The sequence below is a fragment of the Bos javanicus genome, chromosome 22, assembly GCF_032452875.1.
Source record: "Bos javanicus breed banteng chromosome 22, ARS-OSU_banteng_1.0, whole genome shotgun sequence".
Classification (NCBI taxonomy): domain Eukaryota; kingdom Metazoa; phylum Chordata; class Mammalia; order Artiodactyla; family Bovidae; genus Bos; species Bos javanicus.
Window position 1 is genome coordinate 43,612,632 of NC_083889.1, and position 23,659 is coordinate 43,636,290.

Here is a 23,659-nt window from a genome sequence, read left to right on the forward strand (position 1 = left end):
AGTGAATCAGCTGCACATATACAAATATCCTCTTTTTTGGATTTCCTTCCCATCTGGGTCACAGCATAGTATTAAGTAGAGTTTCCTGTGCTATATGGTAGGTTCTCATTAGTTACCTATGAAATGATTGATTTTGATTGAACAAAATGGGTAAGTATTTTACAGCCAAAGGCTCTGGTGATAGAACCCAGAAAAAAAATTTTTAAACAGCTTTATTGAGGTATAATTGATGTACAATAAACTAAACACAGTGTACAATTTGATGTTTTGACATTTGAATACACCCATAGAACCATCAGCACAGTCATGATGGGAACATATCTGTTCACCCCCACCTCAGATTTCCTTATGCTTCTTTGCACTCCATCCTGTCTCCCTTCCCAATCACTGATCTGTGTTCTGTCACTGTAGATTGGTTTGTGTTTTCTAGCGTTTTACACATGGTATATACCTCTTTTTTTGATCTGGCTTTTTTTTCCCCTAACATCTTAAGATACTATTTATTTGTCTCCCCTCTGTTAAACCCTGAACCAGCCCCTTTCCCCAGGCTCACTGGGGATGTGTAGGAAAAGGATTATACAGGTCAGATTAGACATGGGAGAAAGAGAGGACTCCTTAGCATGTCCAAGAAGATGGAAAAGACTGTCACCAGGAAAAAGAAGTCCCATGGCCTCCCAGAATGGCATAGAAGAAGAGCTGTTGCATCAGGGAAGAGTTCCTGGAATAAGCAATGATGAGGCTCCCAAACAAAGTCCTAATCCCAGCCACCCCAACTGTGGCAGCCCCAGCCCCAGTATATTTGCCTGCTGTGTCAATGTCCCTAAAATGGCACTTCTTTGGAAGTTATGCCTAGGGATAAGTAAGGTCAAGGGCCCCGAGGCTGCCAAGCTGCTGAGGCTCTGATCTGTCAGCATCTTCAGCTGTTTCATCACTACTGCAGCCAGTGATCCACTTACAGGCACTCCTGACAAGGGAGGGGAGTGAGTGGCTGTGGCAGGAAAAGTGGCTCCCAGTGCGGAGAGTGATCTCACTTCCCTCTCATCATAATTGAGATTCACTCATATTGCATGTTTCAATAGGTGATTGTTTTGTTTTTATTGTTAAGTAGTATTCCATTTTATGACTGTAATACAAAATTCTTATCCACTCAGCTATTGATGGACATTTGGGTCCTTTCTAGTTTTTGTCTGTGAAAAGTTAAACTCCTGTGAACACTCACAGACAAGTCTTTGTATGGACATATATATCCTTTTCTCTTGGGTAAATACCTTGGAAGCTGAATCAATCGTGGATGCATGTTTAACTTTTCAAGAAATTGCCAAACTGTTTTCCAGAGTGGTTGTACTAATTTGTTTCCACCAACCGTATCTGAGAGTTCCAGTTTTTGCACATCCTACTCAACACCTGGTATGCCCAGCACTTTTAGATTTAGCAATTCTAATGACTTATACTGTTGTTTTATTGGGATTGTAAGTTTCATTTCCCTAAAGACCTGTGCTGTTGAACATCTTTCCATGTGCTTTCCATTAGTCATCTATATCTGTTCTTCGATAAAGTATCTGTTAACAATCTTTGCTCTTTTTGAAGACTGAGTTGTTTAATTTCTAGTGGTTGAATTTTGAGAGTTCTCTCAAAATTCTTGATAGAAGTTACTTTTCATATATGTGGCCTATAAAATTTTTCTACAGCTTTTGGCTTTTTTTTCATTTTCACAACAGTGTCTTTTGAAGAAGCAGAAATTTATGAATTTCTACACAAATTCCTGCTGGAATTTTGATGGGGATTATATTAAATCTCTGGGTAAATTCTTAATGTCCTCTGATCTATGGACAAAATACATGTCTCCATTTATTTGTGTCTTATCTAATTTCTTAGCAATGTTTTGTTGTTTTCAAGGTACAAATCTTTCACATCTCCTGTCAGACTTAACCATAAGCCTGTTGTATTTTTGATATTGTTGTAAATGATGTCATTTTATAAAATTCAATTTTTAACCTTTCCCTAAAAAGTCCCAGCTCAGAATTCTAACATATACTTGTATATTGATGTTATATCTCACAACCTTACTAAACTCATTAATTCTAGTAGCTTTATTTTGGCATGGTCCATCATATTCTTTCTTCAAATTTTTATTTATTTTTGGTTGTGCTGGGTCTTCATTGCTGCACAGGCTTTTCTCTGGTTGCTGCGAGTGGGAGCTGCTCTCTAGGTGCGATGTGTGGGCTTGCTGCGGTGGTTTCTCGTTGCAGAGCGTGGGCTCTAGGACATGTGGGCTCAAGTTGCAGCTGCCAGGCTTTAGAGCACCGGCTCAATAGCTGTGGCACATGGGCTTAGTTGCTCTGAGGCATGTGGTATCTTCCCGGATCAGGGATCAAACCCATATCTCCAGCATTAGCAGGTGGATTCTTTACCATTGAACCACCATGGAAGCCCTCCATCATATTCTTAACATAGGAGATCACGCTGTCTGTGAATAAAGAATGCTTTACTTCACCTTTCCCATCTGGATGGCTTCTGTTTAGTATTCTTGCCTGACAGCACTGACTGGAACCTCCAGTAGAATGTTGAGTAATGTTTATGAGACTAGACATCTTTCTTATTCCTAATCTCAAAAGAAAGCATTCAGACTTTTATTATTAGGTGTGATATTAGCTGTAGGTTTTTTGTAGATGTGCTTTATGAAGTTGATGAAGTCTTCTGTTCCTAGTTTGCTGAATTTTTATCAGGAATGGACTTAAATGCTTTTTCTGAACTATCAAGGTGATCATATCATTTCATTTGGTTTTGTCTTCAGTTTGTGAATACGATTTATATGTTAACACAGAATGACTTTTGAATGTTAAACCAACTGTATTTCTGGGATTCAGCCCCAGTTGGCCTTGATATGTTATCCTCTTAATACAGTTTTGGATTTGATTTGCTAAATTTTTGTTTAAAGTTTTTGCATCTGTGTTCATGATGGGTATTGGATTATAGTCTTCTTGTAATGTCTGTCTGGTTTTGGTATCATGCCTTAGAATGAGCTGAGTTTGTGTCAAGATGGTATCATTTCTTCGTTAAAGGATGGTTTGTGAGAAGGTGTTTGCAGTTTCAATTTTTAAAAAATAGATACAAAGCTATTAACATTATCTATTTCTTCTTGAGTATGCACTGGTTTTCTGTGTCTTTCAAGAGCTGTGTCCTTTTCATCTAAGTGGTGGTATTTATGGGTGTAAAATTGTTCATAGTATTTCCTTGTTAGTCTTTTAATATCTGTAGAAACTGTAATGATGTAAACTTTCTCATTCCTGATATTGGAGGCTTATTAATTTTATTCATCTTCTGTAAAAGTCAATTTTGGTTATATTGATTTTCTCTGTTTTTCTGTTTTCCATTTCATTGATTCTTACTTTTGTCTTTCCTCTCTTCTCCTTACTTTGGTTTTAATTTGCTCTTCTTTTTTTCAGTTTCTCAAAGTAGAAGCTGAGGTCACTGATTTGGGACCTTTTCTCTAACATAGGTTTTTAGTGCTATACATTTTCCCCTAAGTACTGCTTTAATGGCATCCCATAAATTCTGGTTATGTTCTGTATTTATGTTCATTCAGTTCAAAATACCTTATAATTTACTTTAGGACTTCCATGGGTTATTTAGAAGCATTATTATATTTCCTTTTTTAAAGAACTATTTATTTGGTTCTGCCAGGTCTTAGTTCTGGCACACAGAATCTTTTTCAGTTGTGACGTGTAAGTTCTTAGATGCGTCGTGTGGGATTTAGTTCCATTAACAGGGATGATGGAACCTGGGCCCCCTGCATTCGGAGCATGGAGTCTTAGCAACTGGACCATCAGGAAGGCCTATGTGTGTTATTTCCTTTATTTACATATTTATAAATCTTTTGAAAATCTCTTTCTTCTTTGTTTCAAATGTCATTTAATGTGGTCTGAGAATATACTTGGTATGATCTGAAAATTTAAGGTTTGTTTTATGGCCCAGAATACAGTTTATCTTTGTAAATGTTCCGGGTACACTTGAGAACAATGTGTATGTTGCTGTTCTTGGGTGGAGTGTTATATAAATGTCAGTTAGGTCAAGTCTGTTGATAGTGTAGTTCATGTTGTTGATTTTCTGCCTTCTTGTTCTGTCAATTATTAAGAGAAGGCTATAGAAAGATCTTGATCAAATTGTTAGATTTGTGTATACTCTGCTCACATGTCTAGTCTGATATTAATAGAATTCCAGGTTTCTTGTGACTAATGTTAGCATGATATATCTTTTCCATACTTTTAACCTACCTGTGTTTTTATATTTAAAATACTTTTGTAGGTAAATATAGCTCTTGGTTTTTTTTTCCTGGCCATGTTGCACACCTTGTGGAATCTTAGTTACCTGACCAGGGATTAAACCTGGGGCACCTGTAGTGAAAGCACCAGGTCCTAAACACTGAACTGCCAGAGAATTCCCTAGTTCTTGCTCTTTCATCCAATTTCACAAATTTTATTTTTTTAGTTGGTATAATTATAGCATTTACAATTACTAATTATTGCTATGGTTACATTTGAATCTGTTATCTTGCTATTTGTTTTCTATTTGTCTTATCTGCTCTTGTTCTCCTTTTTTTCTTCTTTTGAATTACTGGACTACTTATTACCTCATTTTATCTTTTTTGTGTGATTATTAGATATAACTCTTTTTATTTTTATTTCAGTGTAGTTGCTTTAAGATTTATACTATTGGGGCTTCCCTGGTGGTCCAGTGGTCAAGAATGTGCCTGCCAATGCAGAGGTAATGGGTTTAATCAGTGGTCAGGGAAGATCCCACCTGTCTTGAAGCAACTAACTCCATGTGCCATAACTAATGAGCCTGTGCTCTAGAGCCCACGAGTCACAACTCCTGAGCCTGCAGGCTGCAACTGCTGAAGCCCGTGAGTCCTACAGCCCATGCTCTGCAACAAGAGAAGCCTCCACAATGAGAAGCTCCCACAACACAACGAAGAGGGGTCTCTACTTGCAGCAACTAGAGAAACCCTGAGCACAGCAACAAAGATCCTCTGCAAAGCCAAAAAAAAAAATTTTACAGTATGCATTTGTAACTTATGAGTCTCCCGTCAAGTGATATTACGCTACGTCACATATAGGATAAGAATATTGTAATAGTATACTTCTGTTTGGCTCTTCCAGCCTTTGTCATATTACTCTTCATGAATTTTATTTTTGTACATGTTACAAATACCCCAATACCTTATTGTTATTTTTTTTAAATAGTTCTTTTTTTTTTAAGTGTTAATAGTGAGACAAAACATTCTTATGTATATGCTGTTACACTTAACCTTTTCTGGTGCTCTTTATGCCTTGTGTAGATACTTATGGTATATATTTGTGTAGGCCTTTTTGTGTAGATATTTATGGTATCATTTTCCTTTTGCCTGAAGAACTTTCTTTAACATTCCTTGTAGTGCAGATTTATATCTGAAAATATATTTATTTTACCATCTTTTGTAATGATTTTTTTTTTGCTCGATACAGATTTCTAGGTTGTCCGTTTTTCCCTTCCATTATTTTAAAATGTTTCTCTACTGTCTTCCTGCTTGCATTATCTCCAGTGAGAAATATGTCATCTTTTAAATTTTTTAAAATTAATTAAAAATTTTTGGCTGCACCGTGTAGAATGTGGGATCTTAGTTCCCTGACCAGAAATCGAATCCCCACTCTCTACATTGGAAGCTCAGTCTTTTTCATTTATTTATTTATTTGGCTGCATCGGGTCTTCGTTGCTTTGTGTGGGCTTTCTCTTGTTGTGATAAGTGTGGGCTACTCTTTATTGCTGTGCACAGGCTTCTCATTGTGTTGGCTTTTCTTGTGGAGCACAGGCTCTAGGCACTCAGGCTTCAGTAGTTGCAGCTCACAAGCTCAGTAGCATAATTATTCCATAGCATATATAACCTTCCCAGACCAGGTATTGAACCCATGTCCCTGCATTGGCAGGCAGCTTCTTATCTACTGTACCACTAGAGAAGTCCTGGAAGCTCAGAGTCTTAATCAGTGGACTGCCAAGGATGTCCTGAGAAATATATCATCTTTATCTTTGTTTCTATGTAGTTAATAAGTCTTTTTCCTTGGCCGCTTTTGCTTTGATGTAGTTTTATTCAGATTTCTTATGCGGGGTCAATGGAACTTCCTGAATATGTGGTTTTATTTGTTGTTGTTCAGTCACTAAGCTGTGTCGGACTATTTTCAATCCCATGAACTGTAGTACGTCAGGCTTCTCTTTCCTTCACTGTCTGCTAGAGTTTGCTCAAATTCATGTCCATTGAGCAGCGATGCCATTCAACTGTCTCATCCTCTGTCGCCCCCTTTTCTTGCGCTCAATCTTTCCCAGCATCAGAGTCTTTTCCAGAGAGTTGGCTCTTCACATCAGGTGTCCAAAGTATTGGAGCGTCGGCTTCAGCATCAGTCCTGCCAATGAATATTCAGGGTTGATTTCCTTTAGCATTGATTGGTTGGATCTCCTTGCTGTCCAAGGGATTCTCAAGTCTTTTCCAGCACTACAAGTCAAAAACATCAATTCTTTGGTGCTCAGTCTTCTCTGTTGTCCAACTATCATATCTGTGCATGACTACTGGAAAAAGCATAGCTTTGACTAGACAGACCTTTGTCAGCAAAGTGATGTCTCTGCTTTTTAATATACTGTCTAGGTTTGTCATAGCTTTTCCTTCAAGGAGCAAGTGTCTTTTAATTTCTTGGCTGCAGTCACTATCCACAGTGATTTTGGAGCACAATAAAATAAAATCTGTTACTGTTACTGTTTCCATTTTCCCCCCATCTGTTTGTTGAATGGTTTGCCTTGGAAGCAAACCGAGATCATTCTGTTGTTTTGAGATTGCACCCAAGTACTGCATTTCGGACTCTTGTTGACTCTGAGTGCTACTCCATTTCTTCTAAGGGACTCTTGCCCACAGTACTAGATATAATGGTCATCTGAATTAAATTTGCCCATTTCTGTCCATTTTAGTTCATTGATTGCTATGAACTAAGATGTTGATGTTCACTCTTGCCATCTCCTGCTTGACCACATCCAATTTACCTTGATCCATGGACCTAACATTCCAGGTTCCTATGCAGTATTATTCTTTACAGCATCGGACTTTACTTTCACCAGTAGACGTATCCACAACCAAGAGTCATTTCTACTTTGGACCAGCCTCTTCCTTCTTTCTGGAGCTATTTCTCCACTCTTCCCTAGTAGCCTACTGGACACCTACCGACCTGGGGGGCTCATCTTATGGTATCATCTTTTTGCCTTTTCATATTGTTCATGGGATTCTCGAGGCAAGAATACTGAAGTGGTTTGCCATTCCCTTCTCCAGTGAACTACATATTGTCAGAACTCTCCACCATGATCTGTCCATCTTGGGTGGCCCTACATAGCATGGCTCATGTGGTTTTATAGTTGTAATCAAATGTGGAAAGCTTTTGGCCACTATTTCTTCAGTATTTTTTCTGTCCCTTCCCATCTTTCAGGAACTTCAGTTATTCATGTATTAGTCTGTTTGAGGTTATCATAGTTCACTGATGCTTATGTTTTTGTTTTACTCTTCTTTCTCTGTGTTTCATTTTGGATACTTTCGTATTTCTATGCCTTTAAGTTAGTTTTCTCTTTTATATTGTCTGGCATCCGGGCCCGTCACTTCATGGTAAATAGATGGGGAAACAGTGGAAACAGTGGCTGACTTTATTTTTCTGGGCTCCAAAATCACTGCAGATGGTGACTGCAGCCATGAAATTAAAAGACGCTTACTCCTTGGAAGGAAAGTTATCACCAACCTAGACAGCATATTAAAAAGAAGAGACATTACTTTGTCAACAGAGGTCTGTCTAGTCAAGGCTATGGTTTTTCCAGTGGTCATGTATGGATGTGAGAGTTGAGCACCGAAGAACTGATGCTTTTGAACTGTGGTGTTGGAGAAGACTCTTGAGAGTCCCTTGGACTGCAAGGAGATCCAGCCAGTCCATCCTAAAGGAGATCAGTCCTGGGTGTTCATTGGAAGGACTGATGCTGAGGCTGAAACTCCCATACTTTGGCCATCTGATGCAAAGAGCTGACCCATTTGAAAAGGCCCTGATGCTGGGAAAGATTGAGGGCAGGAGGAAAAGGGGACGACAGAGGATGAGATGGTTGGATGGCATCACCGACTCAATGGACATGGGTTTGGGTGGACTCCGGGAGTTGGTGATGGACAGGGAGGCCTGGCGTGCTGCAGTTCATGGGGTCACAAAGAGTCAGACACAACTGAGCGACTGAACTGAACCTGCTGTTAACTCTATCTAGTATATTTTTCATCTTGGATGTTGTAGTTTTCATTTCTGGAAGCTTGATTTATGTATTTTGTCTTCTGTTTCTGTACTTACTTAAGATAACATCTCTGTTAGTTGAGTTCATTCTGATGAACTGCCTCATTATTACAGGTCATGTGTCTCTGCTTTTTTGTATGCTGAATAATCTTAGGTTAGATGCCAGAATTTTACTTTGTTGGATGTGGATATTTTTGTGTTCTTACGAATTTTTTGAGCTTTGCTCTAGGATGCAGTTAAGCTTCCCAGGTGGCTCAGTAGCGAAAAATCCGTCTGTCAATGCAGGAGATGCAGGAGACACAGATTCGATCCCTGGGTTGGGAAGATCCTCGAGTAGGAAATACCAATCCACCCCAGTATTCTTGCATGGAAAACCCCAGGGACAGAGGAGCCTGGTGGGCTATGGTCCATGGTTTTCAGAGTCAGACTCAGCTGAGCACACATGCAGTTACGCTATTTGGAAACAATCGGTCCTTTCAGGTCTTCTATGACTTGTTAGGTAGGTTTGAAGTAGTGTTTGGTATCAAATTAATTCTTCTTCACTACTGAGAGACCTTGAGTACTCTACTCACCATCCCATGAACTGTGTGTGTTTTTTTCAGTCTGGCTGATAGGAACAGGCAGTGTTTTCTCTAATCATTTGATAAGTCACCTCTTTGGCTTTGGGTATTTGGCTCATATGCATATGAGTTCTTTGGGGAGCCCTCTGCAGATCTCTTTGTGTACAAGGCTTTTTTCTGTGCTCTTTCCTTTCTGCCTTAAAGTTTGGTTTCCTCAGACTTTTAGCTTCAGGAGTTTACCAGCCTACTCCTCTGTTCCCCTTTCTGTGCTGTGTGTGGCCCGGAAACACTCAACAAGGCAGTAAACTGGGGCAGTCTCAGATTCAGACTTTGTTTTCTGTCTTTCAGGAATTATTTTCCTTTCATTGTTCAGTATCCGGTATCTTGAAAACCCTTGTTTCATAAATGTTGTCTTTTTTTTAGGTGAGAGAGTAAATCTGGTCTTTGTTACTTGATCTTGATTACAAGTGAGAGTTCCAACAGTCTGGTTTTAACCGTCCTTCCAGTGAATCCTGATGCATATTAACATTTAAGAACCATGCATATATTTGAAGTTAATGTTAGATAATTAATTCACTATCAACCATCATTTACCATGAAGATAGAATTACACGAGTCAGTAAATCTAATATTTGGAAGAAAAATCTTTTTGAGTAAATTAATTTCTGTTTTGTAGCATGTAATAGCAAGACATGTGGAATATTTATACAATCAGGATAGACAGAGCTGAAGATTTTGTGAAATAAAAAATGGTCTTCATGATATTATGGTACATAGCAGTCTTAGACATTAAGCTTTCATGGCTTTGTGCTGTGCTGTGCTTGGTCGCTTCAGTTGTCTCCAGCTCTTTGCAACTCTATGGACTGTAGCTCGCCAGGCTCCTCTGTCCATGGGATTCTGCAGGCAAGAATACTGGAGTGGGTTGCCATGCCCTCCTCCAGGGGATCTTCCCGAACCAGGGATCAAACCCGTATCTCTTGTGTCTCTTGCATTGCAGGCAGATTCTTTAGCCACTCAGCCACGTGGGAAGCGCCTTCATGTCTTCAACTATTGTTAAACAAAACGTCATTCCTGGGAGAAGTTGGAACAACAATTAAGTCCTGGTTTGCTATAGTGGATAAGGGGAAGCAGATGACTCCATTTTGTGTTTGCTTCTTCTTTAACAACTACCCCCTTTTGATCATACTCTCAGAATAACTGAGATGTGATTAAAAAAAAAAATTAAGGCGTTAGTGCACCTCTCACCCACTGCTCTGCATCCATGGGTCATGACATTTTTGCTTAAGCCCTGTGACATTTCACAGGTCATGGTCCATAATCCTTGCACTTCTCTGTTGGCTCAGATGGTAAAGCGTCTGTCTACAATGTGGGAGACCTGGGTTCGATCCCTGGGTCGGGAAGATTCCCTGGAGAAGGAAATGGCAACCCACTCCAGTACTCTTGCCTGGAAAATCCCATGGATGGAGGAGCTTGGTGCAGCTACTGTCCATGGGGTTGCAAAGAGTCAGGCACGACTGAGCGACTTCACTTTCACTTTTCATAATCCTTAAATTGGTTACTGTCTTTGCTTCTTTTCTGTTGTTATCGTCTCAGGGAGATATTTCACGTGGAGGTTAGTAGCTGCAAATATGCATTAAAACTTTTGAGAGGATACAAAGCACCAGTGGGGATTATTATCATTATGGTAAGTAGGACAATTTCCAGTGTTTGAGTGCATTTTGGTCTCAAAGACCCAAACCAATCAAAGAAAGACCCCAGTCAGAGTCATCTTAAGCCAGGTGGCTTGTTTAATGATATGTCACTTAATTTCAACTCCATTGGAAGTGTTAATTCACGTACAAGAGTGGTGTTGGCCACAGCACAAATGCATCCTAACTTGGCAAGAGGATAATTGAGGGCTACTCTGTTATTGAGAACAACCTCCACCAGAATCCAAAGATCTTTACTGGGAAGCTACTGCTTAGCAGTGGATTTCTTGCAGTACTTTCAAAAGTTAAGGAGAAGTTCCTGATCATAGCCTCATTTGTATTTATTCCTAACCAGGGAAGTAGAGACCTGCCAAAGGAAGCAAATCCTGAATCATAAGTGCCTCCTGTTAGGCCCTTTCAAGAACAGAGTCATAGTTAGATTACTAAGTGTCACTGCCCAGCTGTGCAGCAGCCACCTAGGCCTTCATAGCCCAAGGAGAAGATAATCACCCAAAAAATAAATCCTGTCACCAAGGTGGCATTGTAAATAGATTCATCTGCAAGAGTTGTTTCATTTGCCTGTTTAAAGCCAGGAATCAATGAATTTTTTCCCCCTAGCCTGAAATAAAAAGGTTTTATAAATTCTAAAGATTACCTTCCTTAGCAATGGCCCAGAAGTTGTGGCTGATGGAATTATCTTTCCAGGTCAGTGCCAGGATAAAGGAAAGAGAAGAAAAGGTTTTGAGTTCAGCTGAAATGGGAAGTCTTGCTCTGTCTGGCATCTTGGATGGAAGCAGTCTACACTGATGTTCACTTGTCATCGATGTCCACTTGTCACCATGATGTCATTCTTGTCAACTTGATTTGGAGGTCTTCAGGGTTTGTACAGGACCAGAAGTCAGTTGGAGCCTCCTTTAGCCATATGATATACAAGGTTCACTGCCTTCTAGTTTTGCAGCAGAGTGAGCGGCCAGAAGCACTTGATAAGTTCGCTTTCAATGGGGCTTGAGGGTGGTTTTCTTCTGATGATGTCTCCAGAATTTTTCCAGTCACTGGGCTCCAGACCATGACCAGTAAGGTTTCCCTAAATCAGAAATCAGGGAGCGCTTCTTTAACCTGTTGGTAATAGGCTCCAGAGTCACACGATAGCTGGTCATACTAGTGGGAGACTATAAAACGATCAGCAGAAGGTGGTATACCAATAGACATTGGTCTGACCTTGATTATCTCATGTGGAGTGAGTTTGTGTTTCCCAAAGGTGGTGTTATGAACAGTCAATAAGACCATAGGCAATACTATAGGCCAGGGGAGTCCAGTCTATAGCTGTATAACAACACCTCAAAGACTGTTAGCAAAATCAGAGTCTCCTATCTATAAAGGAACAAACAATTTTTCTCTCCATAATTACCCCCATTTTTTACTGTAGGTAATTACAGTAAAGCTAAATTTATATTAACCTCAGCCTGATTATTTATACACGTGCAGCAAGAAACAGTGATTGACCATGTAAGTTGTTTTTTTTTAAAGATTGTTTTGCCAGAACCTTGTTAGTAAAATAACAGCTTTCCCAAGCAGTTTCTTGAGGCTCTCTGATTATATAAGACTATGTATATTTCTCTCAACCGTGACATTCCAGTGAAAATCTCGGTAGTGGTGTCCTTTTACAAGGAGAATAGATTATTTTTCCTTTAATTTCCTTTGCTCTTCAAGAAAACAAAACCTGTTATTTTCCCCTCCTCTCTTCCATAGGATTCCATGAATTCTAACACAGCCATAAAAGCAGTAGATTTTAGAAAATGTACTTCATAACATTACCCATGTTGACAGGATACAATCCAGAACGGTAATCCAGGTTTTATGGCCCTATCACTGGCCGCCCTTGTTAATGCCGAAGTAGAATGGACTTCATCCACGTGTGCCACAATCTTGACAGACACTGTTGCTACTGCCTTTGCAGTGAGGGCATTTCCCTGATACTCAAGTTCAGTCCTTTTAGAGAGAGCCTCAATTTTTTGGGCAGATAGAATCATGCCAGGACATAATCAGACTTTCCAGGAATTTCATTCAATTTCTGGAATACTTCAGTAGATGGGGAAACAATGGAAACAGTGAGAGACTTTATTTTTGGGGGCTCCAAAATCACTGCAGATGGTGACTACAACCGTGAAATTAAAACGTTTGCTCCTTGGAAGAAAATTTATGACCAACCTAGACAGTATATTAAAAAACAGAGACATCAGTTTGCCAACAAAGGTCCATCTAGTCAAAGCTATGGTTTTCCCAGTAGTCATGTGTGGATGTGAGAGTTGGACTATAAAGAAAGCTGAGCGCTGAAGAATTGATGCTGTTGAACTGTGGTGTTACAGAAGCCTCTTGAGAGTCCCCTGGACTGCAAGGAGATCCAACCAGTCCATCCTAAAGGAAATAAGTCCTGAATATTCATTGGAATGACTGATGCTAAAGCTGAAACTCCAATACTTTGGCCACCTGATGGGAAGAAATGACTCATTGGAAAAGACCCTGATGCTGGGTAAGATTGAAGGCAGGAGAAGAAGGGGACGACAGGATGAGATGGTTGGATGACAACACTGACTTGATGGACATGAGTTTGAGCAAGCTCCAGGAGTTGGTGATGGACAGGGAAGCCTGGTGTGCTGCAGTCCATGGGGTCACAAAGAGTCGGACACAACTGAGCGACTGAACTATGACATATCTATACAGATATGAAGAAGGCTAATGTTACTTACTTAACTATGTAATTTAACATTTCATGTAAGCCTGAATTAGTATAACATCTCCCTTTTTATGAGGTGAGAGAATAAATTATAGGAGCTTTTACAGGGGCTCCCCGAGAAATCTCAAATTAACTAGAGGTTAAAAGGACTTTATATAGCATTTGATTTGGGGAAGCTGTCAGATTAACAAAAGTTTGGACACTTGACTATATAGAACCACAGATCATTGTGAAACAATACTTAATTATCTATTTGGCCAAAGTAATAATAAAACATCCTTTTATCAGATGAAAGGAAATCAAGTTTTAGTTTTATGTAAGTATACTACTAATATTGAGCATAATTTAAAAACCTTTATAGTTCAGTTTTAGCCAATTTGTTTACACAAGGAAAGATTCCCTCTTACTCTCTTCCTAAATAATCAGAAGTTCTAATTTAGACAAAATTACTCTCATTTCCTTCAACAAAGATGCATCTTTATTCCTCAAGCTTCCTTCTCCTTAAACTAAAATACATCATAGTCCCTACATATAGAGCTGAACTCTTCTAGTTGTCTTAACTACATGTATTAATTATAATTTTTAACCCTTGGAAACTAATTTCTAGAATCATGTGCTTCTTTTTCTTTAGTTTTTCTGTAGTAGGAAGCCAAAAGTAGATGAACTTGTATTTTGTAATTAAAGTATCAGTATTTTACTCCTTTTGGAAATGATCCAGATATTCAGTGAACCTCTATTATTTAACCTATAAAATCCTTAAAGTTTCTAGTTACCAAAGAGATTTGAGAAAATACTTTAAGGACACCTAAAATATAATTACTGCTAAAGAGTTCACCTAAAACCTTTTAATCTTAACATCTATTACTTGCTCCCAACAGTCATACTTCAATTACTTTCCTGTTGACAAAATTTTTAACAGATACAACATGAACCTACCTGATCAGTTAATCCAGGTAAAATAAAAAATTTTATACTTGATGCTGCTAACTCTACAAACATGCCTGTTTTAATTACACCAATGAATTTAAACTAGCTTTTATTTATCTTAGATCACACAAACCTAGAAAGCACCTGGGGTTAGTTTTTATTAATATATTTCTGAGTTTTAGATTATCCAATCTTTATTTTAGCTATATGTAAATTATATGTTATTATTGGAAGGACTGATGCTGAAGCTGAAACTCCAATACTTTGGCCACCTCATGCGAAGAGTTGACTCATTAGAAAAGACCCTGATGCTGGGAGGGATTGGGGGCAGGAGGAGAAGGGAACAACAGAGGATGAGATAGCTGGATGGCATCACCAACTCAATGGACGTGAGTTTGCGTGAACTCCAGGAGATGGTGATGGACAGGGAGGGCTGGCGTGCTGCTATTCATGGGGTCGCAAATAGTCGGACACAACTGAGCGACTGAATTGAAATGAACTGATACATATGTATATATACATATATATATACACACTTATTTTTAAGCCAATCAAATAGTCAAATAGAGCACTTTAATTTTGATAATACCATCCAGATGTAGAGAATGTCACACATTTATGACATGTATAAACATAAATGCCCATGGTCACAGAGACCTCATAGTTACTAGTATTTGTGTAAAAGTCACTTACAAGTTTTTTTGTAAAATGACCTTTCTCCGTTTGATGAGAATTACCTTCCTGACATTTGCATCATGAAGTATGGTTTTTAGGTCCTAGAAAAAAATGGGACCTAAAATCTGTATCACAAAGACAAAGTATCTAAAGTATCCTACAAGATGGAGTTTGGGCCTATCTGTAGGACAGTTCTGTTTTCAGTGTCACAATGTCTGCTGCTGCTAAGTCACTTCAGTCGTGTCTGACTCTGTGCGACCCCATTGACAGCAGCCCATCAGGCTCCCCTGTCCCTGGGATTCCCCAGGCAAGAACACTGGAGTGGGTTGCCATTTCCTTCTCCAATGCATGAAAGTGAAAAGTGAAAGTGAAGTTGCTCAGTCGTGTCCGATTCTTAGCGACCCCATGGACTGCAGCCCACCAGGCTCCTCCATCCATGGGATTTTCCAGGCAAGAGTACTGGAGTGGGGTGCCATTGCCTTCTCCGGTCACAATGTCTACAAACATTTTAAGATGAATTAGGGGAGGTTTTAGGACTGCCAGGAAGGACTGACACACCCATTCACCTATAGTTGTAATGGCTTTTTCCCTCTGGGTACAGTTACCTTAGAAGAGAAGGCCAAATAAAATGCCTAGCAGGCCCCGAACATCAGCTTCTCCCATTTGGCCAAATTTTTAAACCTAAAGTTATCAAGTCCTTTCAAGTATATTGTCAGGCTTCATCTAGGACAAATATTTCTGGTGGTATTGAATAACCTCATCAATTTTAATTTTGTTTCCCCTCAGCTGTTTGAGAAAATACATACCAGTTTGCCAGAAGTTCTTTAATAAGAGTTTCATCTTATTAAAGTTCTTTAATAAGAGTTCATCAACCAGAACTCTTTAATAAGAGTTCTGAAAGGGACCCATATGTGGCCATTTAAATTGATCCTGAAGAATTTACATAGGGCTTTTGAGGACAGTTTTTCCTAGTGTTCTGGTTGATTACAATAGAAAATTTTGGGGCCAGTGTTTTGATGATGAAGCCCTATGAGGTTATAATGGGTGTGGCCTAGGTGTTGTTTTTAGATACCTTTGGTGTTTAATTTTGCACTAGCCTTTTGCAACAAATATTTCAATGAGGCTATTTTGGAATTTCTAAATCTTTTGGAGTCTTCTTCATACTAATTAAAATAGGTATCCCATTCTGTTATTTGATATGGGAATGCATACTTTTCAGTGTTTTATCTCTCTTTTTTTTTGTAGTGAAGCAAGTAAAGTGTTTATTAAGAGGAAAAAGAATATATGTGTTGGTAGGCACAGGGGCAGACTCAGGGGGAGAGAGAGAGTCACTGAGTCGCTCTGTGTACTTTTAAAATGATTTTATGTATTTGGAACATTCCTCATAATGGTCATTGCAATTATAGGTTATTTTTAGTAAAACTTTGGTAAATATCTGCACCTTGCAGGAGCATAGTTCTTAAACATAAAATAAGCAAATGTCCCGGAAGGTGGCTCACTCAACTCTTTGGCTGTCAGTTCAGTTCAGTCGCTCAGTTGTGTCCAACTCCTTGCGACCCCATGAACCGCAGCACGCCAGGCCTCCCTGTCCATCACCAACTCCTGGAGTCCACCCAAACCCATGTCCATTGAGTCGGTGATGCCATCCAACCATCTCATCCTCTGTCGTCCCCTTCTCCTCCTGCCCTCAATCTTTCCCAGCATCAGGGTCTTTTCTTTGGCTATAAAGGACCACATTTCATTTAGCCCAGTGTTTGGGTTTTTCAGAGCCCAACTAATCAGCTTCTGAGTACTTCCAAGACTCCCACTGGCAACCAGCCTTTATGTAACAGCTACTTGAGGCCTTCCACTGGACTGAATCCGACTCTGGCCAGTAACCAGCAAACATTCCCTTGGAAGTCTCGACTGGGGAAAGCAACGAACAAACAGACCTCAAGGAATGGGGGCTATGAATTGATTCCAAATAACTGGAAAACTCAACTGCCACCAGAAGTCCCCAGTGTTGAGTTGGGGGAAGGATCTATGGGCTGGGGTTTTCCTGGGGAAATTTGGTCTGAAAGGTGACAGGCTTGGTTGGCCTAGGGCAGAAGCCTCTACCAATTTGACCTGTTCTGTAAAGGAAAGCTAATGAGATCTAGAGTTGAATGCAAAAAACAGAGTGCAGCTCAATGGAGAGGAACTGACTGATGTCACTGGAAAGGGCAAGAAAGACCACGAACTCAGAGTTGGAGAGCTGCACTTCTGTTTCTTACTGTCTTTGGAAGTTCACTTTGGATCCAGCCTTGTCACCAATCTGTTAAAAAAACTAAAATTCAACTGAGTTTTGTAAAAGATCTAATTGACTATTCCATGACTTGAGTCTGGCAGCATCCCAACTGGTAAACAGAAGGACAGTCTGAAGGGCTGTACAAAATGGAAGATTTTTATAGGCAGAAGGAGGGTGAGACAAGAAGGTATTAGCAAAAGAAAAGAAAGGATAATTTTAGGCCACCTTCTTTTGGGGAAGAAGAGGTCTGGCAGGGGTCTTTATCATGCAGATTACCTCACTATTGTTGATGAGTAAATTTTAGATTGGTTGTTTTAAAGGTCACATTTCTGGGAGGGGTTGAAACTGCAATTCAGTCTTAAGTTTGCTGTAGTGGAATGTGGGGTCTGCAAGTACACAAACGATTCCATTTTGATCTTTTTGCTTCTTCTTTGGGCTTCCCTGAGGGCTCAGGCGGTAAAGAATTTGTCTGCAATGCAGGAGATCAGAGTTTCATCCATGGGTCAGGAAAATCCCCTGCAGAAGAGAACAGCTAACCCCTCTAGTATTCCTGCCTGGAGAATTCCATAGACAGAGAAGCCTGGTGGGCTACAGTCCGTGGGCTTGCAAAGAGTGAAACAGGACTGAGTGAAACTTTTATAAATGTTAGATGGTGAATACAAATCTTGGTAGAATTAGTGGTCTTGTTGTAGGAAGGGGGACCCTTTCAAGGGCCTGAGAGGGGCCTTTATTGGGCCCTGAAGGGGGCTCCTTCCTGCAAGAGTCTCAAGATACAGTCCTGCCATAAAATCACTCAGCTTTAAAGTTTCTAGAAAACCAGAGTACCAGTTCTTCTGGAAGTCAGGAATATGACTGCAATAAATACTTCAAAGGAAGCTAGTCAAGTTCTTGGCATTCCCTGTTTTTAAAGTTTCCAGTAAGAAACTTTAAATGAATTTGACTTATCTATACAATGGATATCATCTCGAAGAAGCAGGGGCTTCCCTTGGCTCAGATGGTAAAGAATCTGTCTGCAATTCGGGAGACCCGGGTTTGACCCCTGCTTAGAAAGATTTCCTGGAGAAGAGAATGGCAACTCACTCCAGTATTCTTGCCTGGAGAATCCCCATGGATGGGGTTGCAAAGAGTAAGACACGACTGAGCGACTGCACTTCCTTTTAAGAAGCAAATAAAGCAGGAGAATTGTTTTAAATTGGAGAAGTAGGCGAATGTTGACTAAAGTCAGGTGGACTTAATATTCTTCCAAGTCAGCAGTGTCTACCAAAATTAAAAAACAAAACACTGACTCCTAGGTAAGATGAGGGTATAGATTCAAATAAACAGAGCCTCCCACCACATATAAATGGAATAAATTAAAAAAAATTTTTTTTTTAAAGAAGACTTAATAGACTAAAAGGCACTGAGGTGACGTGTTTGGCCAAACTATCCAAAGATTCTGGGAGTTCATATACTGTTCCCCTTTGGGAAGAGAAAGTAGGTGACGGACATGATTCTTTGTAGAAGCATGGATATTTTTCCATTATTGCAGACAAATAACAATATTCAGAGGACAAAAACTTTTAACAAGGTAAGTGATGGATTATAATCAGAGAATGAGATCAAAATGGAGTTTATAGAGGTTGAGAAATGAAGGCCAAAAATTATATTATTGTATGACTAACAGGTGTACTAGAACCAGAGCTGAGTTTTTTTTTTAGAGCTGAGTCATTGTTGAACAAAGTGAGTGACATGGATTAAATTGTTGAGAGGATTAAATGGGATAATGCATGTTACAATGCTTAGCTATAATAAGTGCTCAGTAACATTCACTGTTGCAATTAAATATTAGAATATTAGCACTATTTATAGAATACATACTCTTTGAAAATTTCAGAGGAGGTGAAATGGTTTCCTTAAGCTTGTGTTCTAGTGGGACATAAATCAGCAAAAATAATTACATGATTAACAGACTAAAACATAAACACATGTGAGACCGGAAAGCTCTCATTCTAAAAAAAAAACAAAAAACAGATGAGAAAGCAATACTTGGTGTAGTGTGCTGTTTAAAAGAATAAGCTTTAGAGTTGGAGCAACCTTATAATACAATCCTCAAAGTTGTTAGGATTTTAAATGAAGTATATAGCACTTGGTACATGGTAAGTGATCAGTAAATGATAGCAAGTTTTCCCTCTGGGGCTCAACTTCCTCACTTTTAAAAATAAGGCAATAGTACAGTGGGTAAGGGTGTTGACACGAGAAGAAATGGTTTCTTGTCCCAGTTATTAGCTGTGATACCTTGGGCAGGTTACTTAACTTCTCTGACCCTGATTAGCCTTATCTTTACAATGGAGACATTTCAGTGGACCATTAACATCCTGTTTTGTAATCTCCACTGGCTTCTTGATGTGCAGCAAATCTTAAGTGGAAATCTGAAAAATCTACTCTGACGTCTTCATTTGATGTTCTGGTTAATGTTTTAGAGGCTAGTGATGGAAATCAGAGTTCTCTTCAGCTGTCTTGCTTAACTAAACAAAATATGGATTACATTTTGGAAGAAGTTATGAGGAAGGAGACTCATTTCATTTGTCTTGAGAAGTTTAGAAAATCAATTTAAGAAGACTGGTGGAATCAGGTGAACATTGTTTAATTATATATATATATATAAATTAAAAATATATATTACAATATTGCTTCTGTTTTTTATGTTTTGATTTTTTTGATAACAAGGCATCTGGGATCTTAGTTTCCTGTTCAGGAATCAAACCTGCAGCATCTGCATTGGCAATCTTAACACTGGATTGCCAGGGAAGTCCCAGGTGAACACTATTTTAAGGAATTCTCTATAAACCTCAAAGCAGACAGACATGCTTAGTCACTGAGTGCTGCCCAGCTCTTTGCAACCTCATGGACCTGCCAGGCTCCTCTGTGCATGGGATTTCCCAGGCAAGAATACTGGAGTGGGTTGCCATTTCTTCCTCCAGGGATCTTCCTGACCCGGGGATTTGAACCCAGGTCTCCTGCATTATAGGAGATTCTTTACCAGGTGAGCCACAAGGGAAGCCCATAAAAGCTACTTAAAGGATACAAATTTTTTTTAATCTAGCAATCTTCCAAAATGCAATTTTTAGTTCTTCAACTGCTAAGCAATGCTTTACATGTCTTTCCAGTGAAGAGGAAGTTTTCTTCTTGAAGACAGTCTATAATTCCTTTTAAGTTAAATTCTAGGCAAATATGTGGATCTCTTAGGTAATTGCATAGACTTTCAGTTATTAAAAAATTAAATAGTATTTTGTTGCACACTAGAAATTAATAAACATGTCTATTAAATTGCTTTTAAAGAGTTTAAAAATCTGATTATATTAAATCAATTGCTTTCCCTTTGCATTTCCCTTGTTTTCTTCAAATGTATATTTAATCACATTTATTTTCACCTTGTTTAAGAATTTATTATTGGAACATTTGAGAATTTAAACAGGAGGAACCGAATAAACCCACTGTAATCTATGAAGTGGCTTTACCATATCCACTGGAAGAAGGAAGTTTTTGGTTTTGATTGCCCAGGGTCACTCCTAAAATACGAGTTTCTAAAGGGTAGATCTACCAGATGGAGTTTTACTCAGTAGGTCTTCAACAACATAAAGCTTACCCGTTGTGAAACTTTGCAGGTTTTTCTTATTCAGCCCCATCCTGCAGAATGCACCAGCTGGAATAAACAACTACAGAACCACCTGCTGCTGCTGCTGCTAAGTCGCTTCAGTCGTGTCCGACTCTGTGTGACCCCATAGACGGCAGCCCACCAGGCTACCCCGTCCCTGGGATTCTCCAGGCAAGAACATTGGAGTGGGTTGCCACTTCCTTCTCCAATACAGAACCACCTAGGACAGCACAATTAGGAAAAGAAATTAAATATCCTGGTAATGTGTCTAATAACTATTAATTTATCATTGTTGTAAATTTATAAAATTGCAGCTGCAATAGAAAAATCGGAATAGCTGGACTTGTGACCAGAGGAAAAGAAAGAAAGGGGTATATAAGTATTTTGGGACGTCCCTGGCAGTCCAGTGGTTAGGACTCTGCTCTCATGGTGTGGGTTTAATCCCTGGTTAGGGAATTAAGATCCCACAAACCATGTGCCAAAAAAATACTTCTTTTAAAAAGTTGATGTTTCCAGTTTTCTGCATTATAATGCTGTAGTGAATAAGAAACATCTTACGAGTATCATTTGGAAACTTGAGGGAAATTTTGGTACCATAAATTATTGGAAGCTTTACAATTTGGTAGGTTAGTTAAATAAGTTATCTTACATGCATACAATGAAATGCAACCCTTAAAAAGAATGAGTTAAATCTATAAATACTGATATTTTAAAATGGTCACAGTATATTATTAAATAGAAAAAGAAGTTGCTTAGCAGTGTAAAATCCCGTTAACATTTATATAGAAAAGTTAATATTTCATAGAGTAAAATCTGGAAGAATAAATTTTAAGCAATGATGAACTTATTCATCAAATTCAAGTTTTTTGAAAAAATTATCTAAATGGTGCATGAATAAATTCATCTTACAAAAATAAATTAATACAGATTCACAGATACTTGTATTCAAATGTTCAGTTTTATTCATAAAAGTCCAAAACTTCAGAACAACCCAAATGGGCTATCAGTTGATGAATGGATAAAGAAACTAGTATATCCACGATGGAATAGTACTTGGCAATTAAAAAGAACAAAGTATTGGTACATGCTGTAACATGGATTAATCTCAAAATCATTATGCTAGGAGAAAGAGTTCATACACAGGAGTTTGGCCGTTCTGTATTACTCTGTAAAATTTACATGAAATTTTGGAAAAGGCAATCTGTTACAACAGCATCAGTGGTTGGCCAGTGGCTTGAAGTGAGGGAAGAGGATGACTACAAATGAGTATGAGAACTTTGGGGGGTAATGTAAACAATTAATATCATGATTATGGTGTTGGCTACAGTACTGTATGCACTTGTTAAAATTAATAGAATTGTACACTTAGAATTGTGTTGCATGTAAATTATATCTCAATAAAGTGAATTTTTAAAATAGAGATAAAACTCTCTTTTAACTGTCACCTCAAAAGTTGGTTCCCTCACTCTCTAGGAAGGTGCCCTCCTCCCTCCACACAGGTTAGACAGGTAACCACTAAATGTCATTACTGCAGATTCTTTTTCAAAGTTATTGTTCTTCATTTACACACACACACACACACACACACACACACACACACACACACGCTCACACATTTTTATGTTACTTTACTGTGGGGCTTCCTAGGTAGTGCTAGTGGTAAAGGATCCACCTGCCAATGCAGGAGATGCAAGAGACTCTGGTTTCATCCCTGGGTGGAGAAGATCCCCTGGAGTAGGGAATGGCAACACACTCCCCGTATCCTTGCCTGGAAAATTCCACGGACGGAGGAAACTAGCAGGTCACAGTGCATAGGACCTCAGAGAGTCACACATTGACTGAGCAACAGAGCAGATATCACTTTACTGTACTTAGTAATTATTTGGCATTTCACAGTAACTGTACTTTGGAGATCTTTTCATTAGAATTTATAGTTGTACATCATTCTAAATCCGGAGAGTATTCTCATAAATAGTATGGATATACCATAATTTATTCAGTTGTCCCTCATTCAACTCTATTTGAGTGATTACAAAGTAATATAAAAACAGACTAGGGTCCAGTTCTCTAGAGTTTTTACACAAGTGGGAGAAGGGAAGAGGGTTACCAATAGTAATATCAAAAGTGAAATCATAACTTGAAGAGCAGATGGTTTGAGTTATTTATCTAGTCAGGAGGTCAAGAATGTATTTTCCAAGGGGGTTAAACAGATCTGAAAGGTGGGTGAGCATGTCTTAGTCAGCATAAGCGTCGAGGTGGGGAGTGGGGTGCGGCTAATCCTAAATTGCACCAATGGTATGGCGGAAATACATGCGAGGTGGAGAAGATTGTGGGGAACTTTACATTTTTAACAAGATATATACTTTATTTTGTAGACAAGAAAACATTAAGATCATAAATATTTTTGAACTGAGGCTTTCCACTTCAACATCGGGAATAAATCTTCCATGCTCCTTTTTGGAGAGAAGAAAAATCAGCCTTCCCCGTTGGCTTCTCTTAAAAACCTGCAATAGAGGATGTAAATGTCTTGGAGCTCTTTGTCTTTACAGACGATTAGGGATCTTTACTATGACCTGGCGTTGGCGCGTTCGAAGTGTTTAAGCCTAGCTTCATAAACAAGGGTTGCTACAGCCTCGTTCTCTCCGCACTGGGTTTTGAACAACTTATCTCCTGAGAAAGCAAGGTTTGTCTTCAAGCCTCCATTAGGGCAAGTGTCTGATTCGCCGGGTGAAACGTGTACCTTCGGAAACCAGGAAATCTCCGACACGCGCGGAAGAACGATGTTCACTAACTAACCCAACCTGCACAGCCCGCCTTTACAGCAGGAAGGAATACAACCTCCAAG

At 39.1% G+C, this 23,659-nt stretch overlaps 1 protein-coding gene across 4 annotated transcripts in view; it reads left to right on the forward strand.

Annotated features, from left to right (window-relative positions):
• DENND6A (DENN domain containing 6A) overlaps positions 1-22,232 on the forward strand; it is a 73,349-nt gene extending 51,117 nt beyond the window's left edge. For 2 of the 4 annotated variants that reach the window (XM_061396568.1, XM_061396570.1), the window contains exon 20: positions 20,825-22,232. In XM_061396568.1, the coding sequence (XP_061252552.1) occupies positions 20,825-20,944 (120 nt within the window). In that variant the 3' untranslated portion in view covers positions 20,945-22,232. Of the gene's footprint in view, positions 1-10,483; positions 19,199-20,824 lie in introns of those variants that run through there. The other 2 variants (XR_009732509.1, XM_061396571.1) reach the window with 2 other exon arrangements.
• The last annotated feature ends 1,427 nt before the right edge of the window (positions 22,233-23,659 follow it).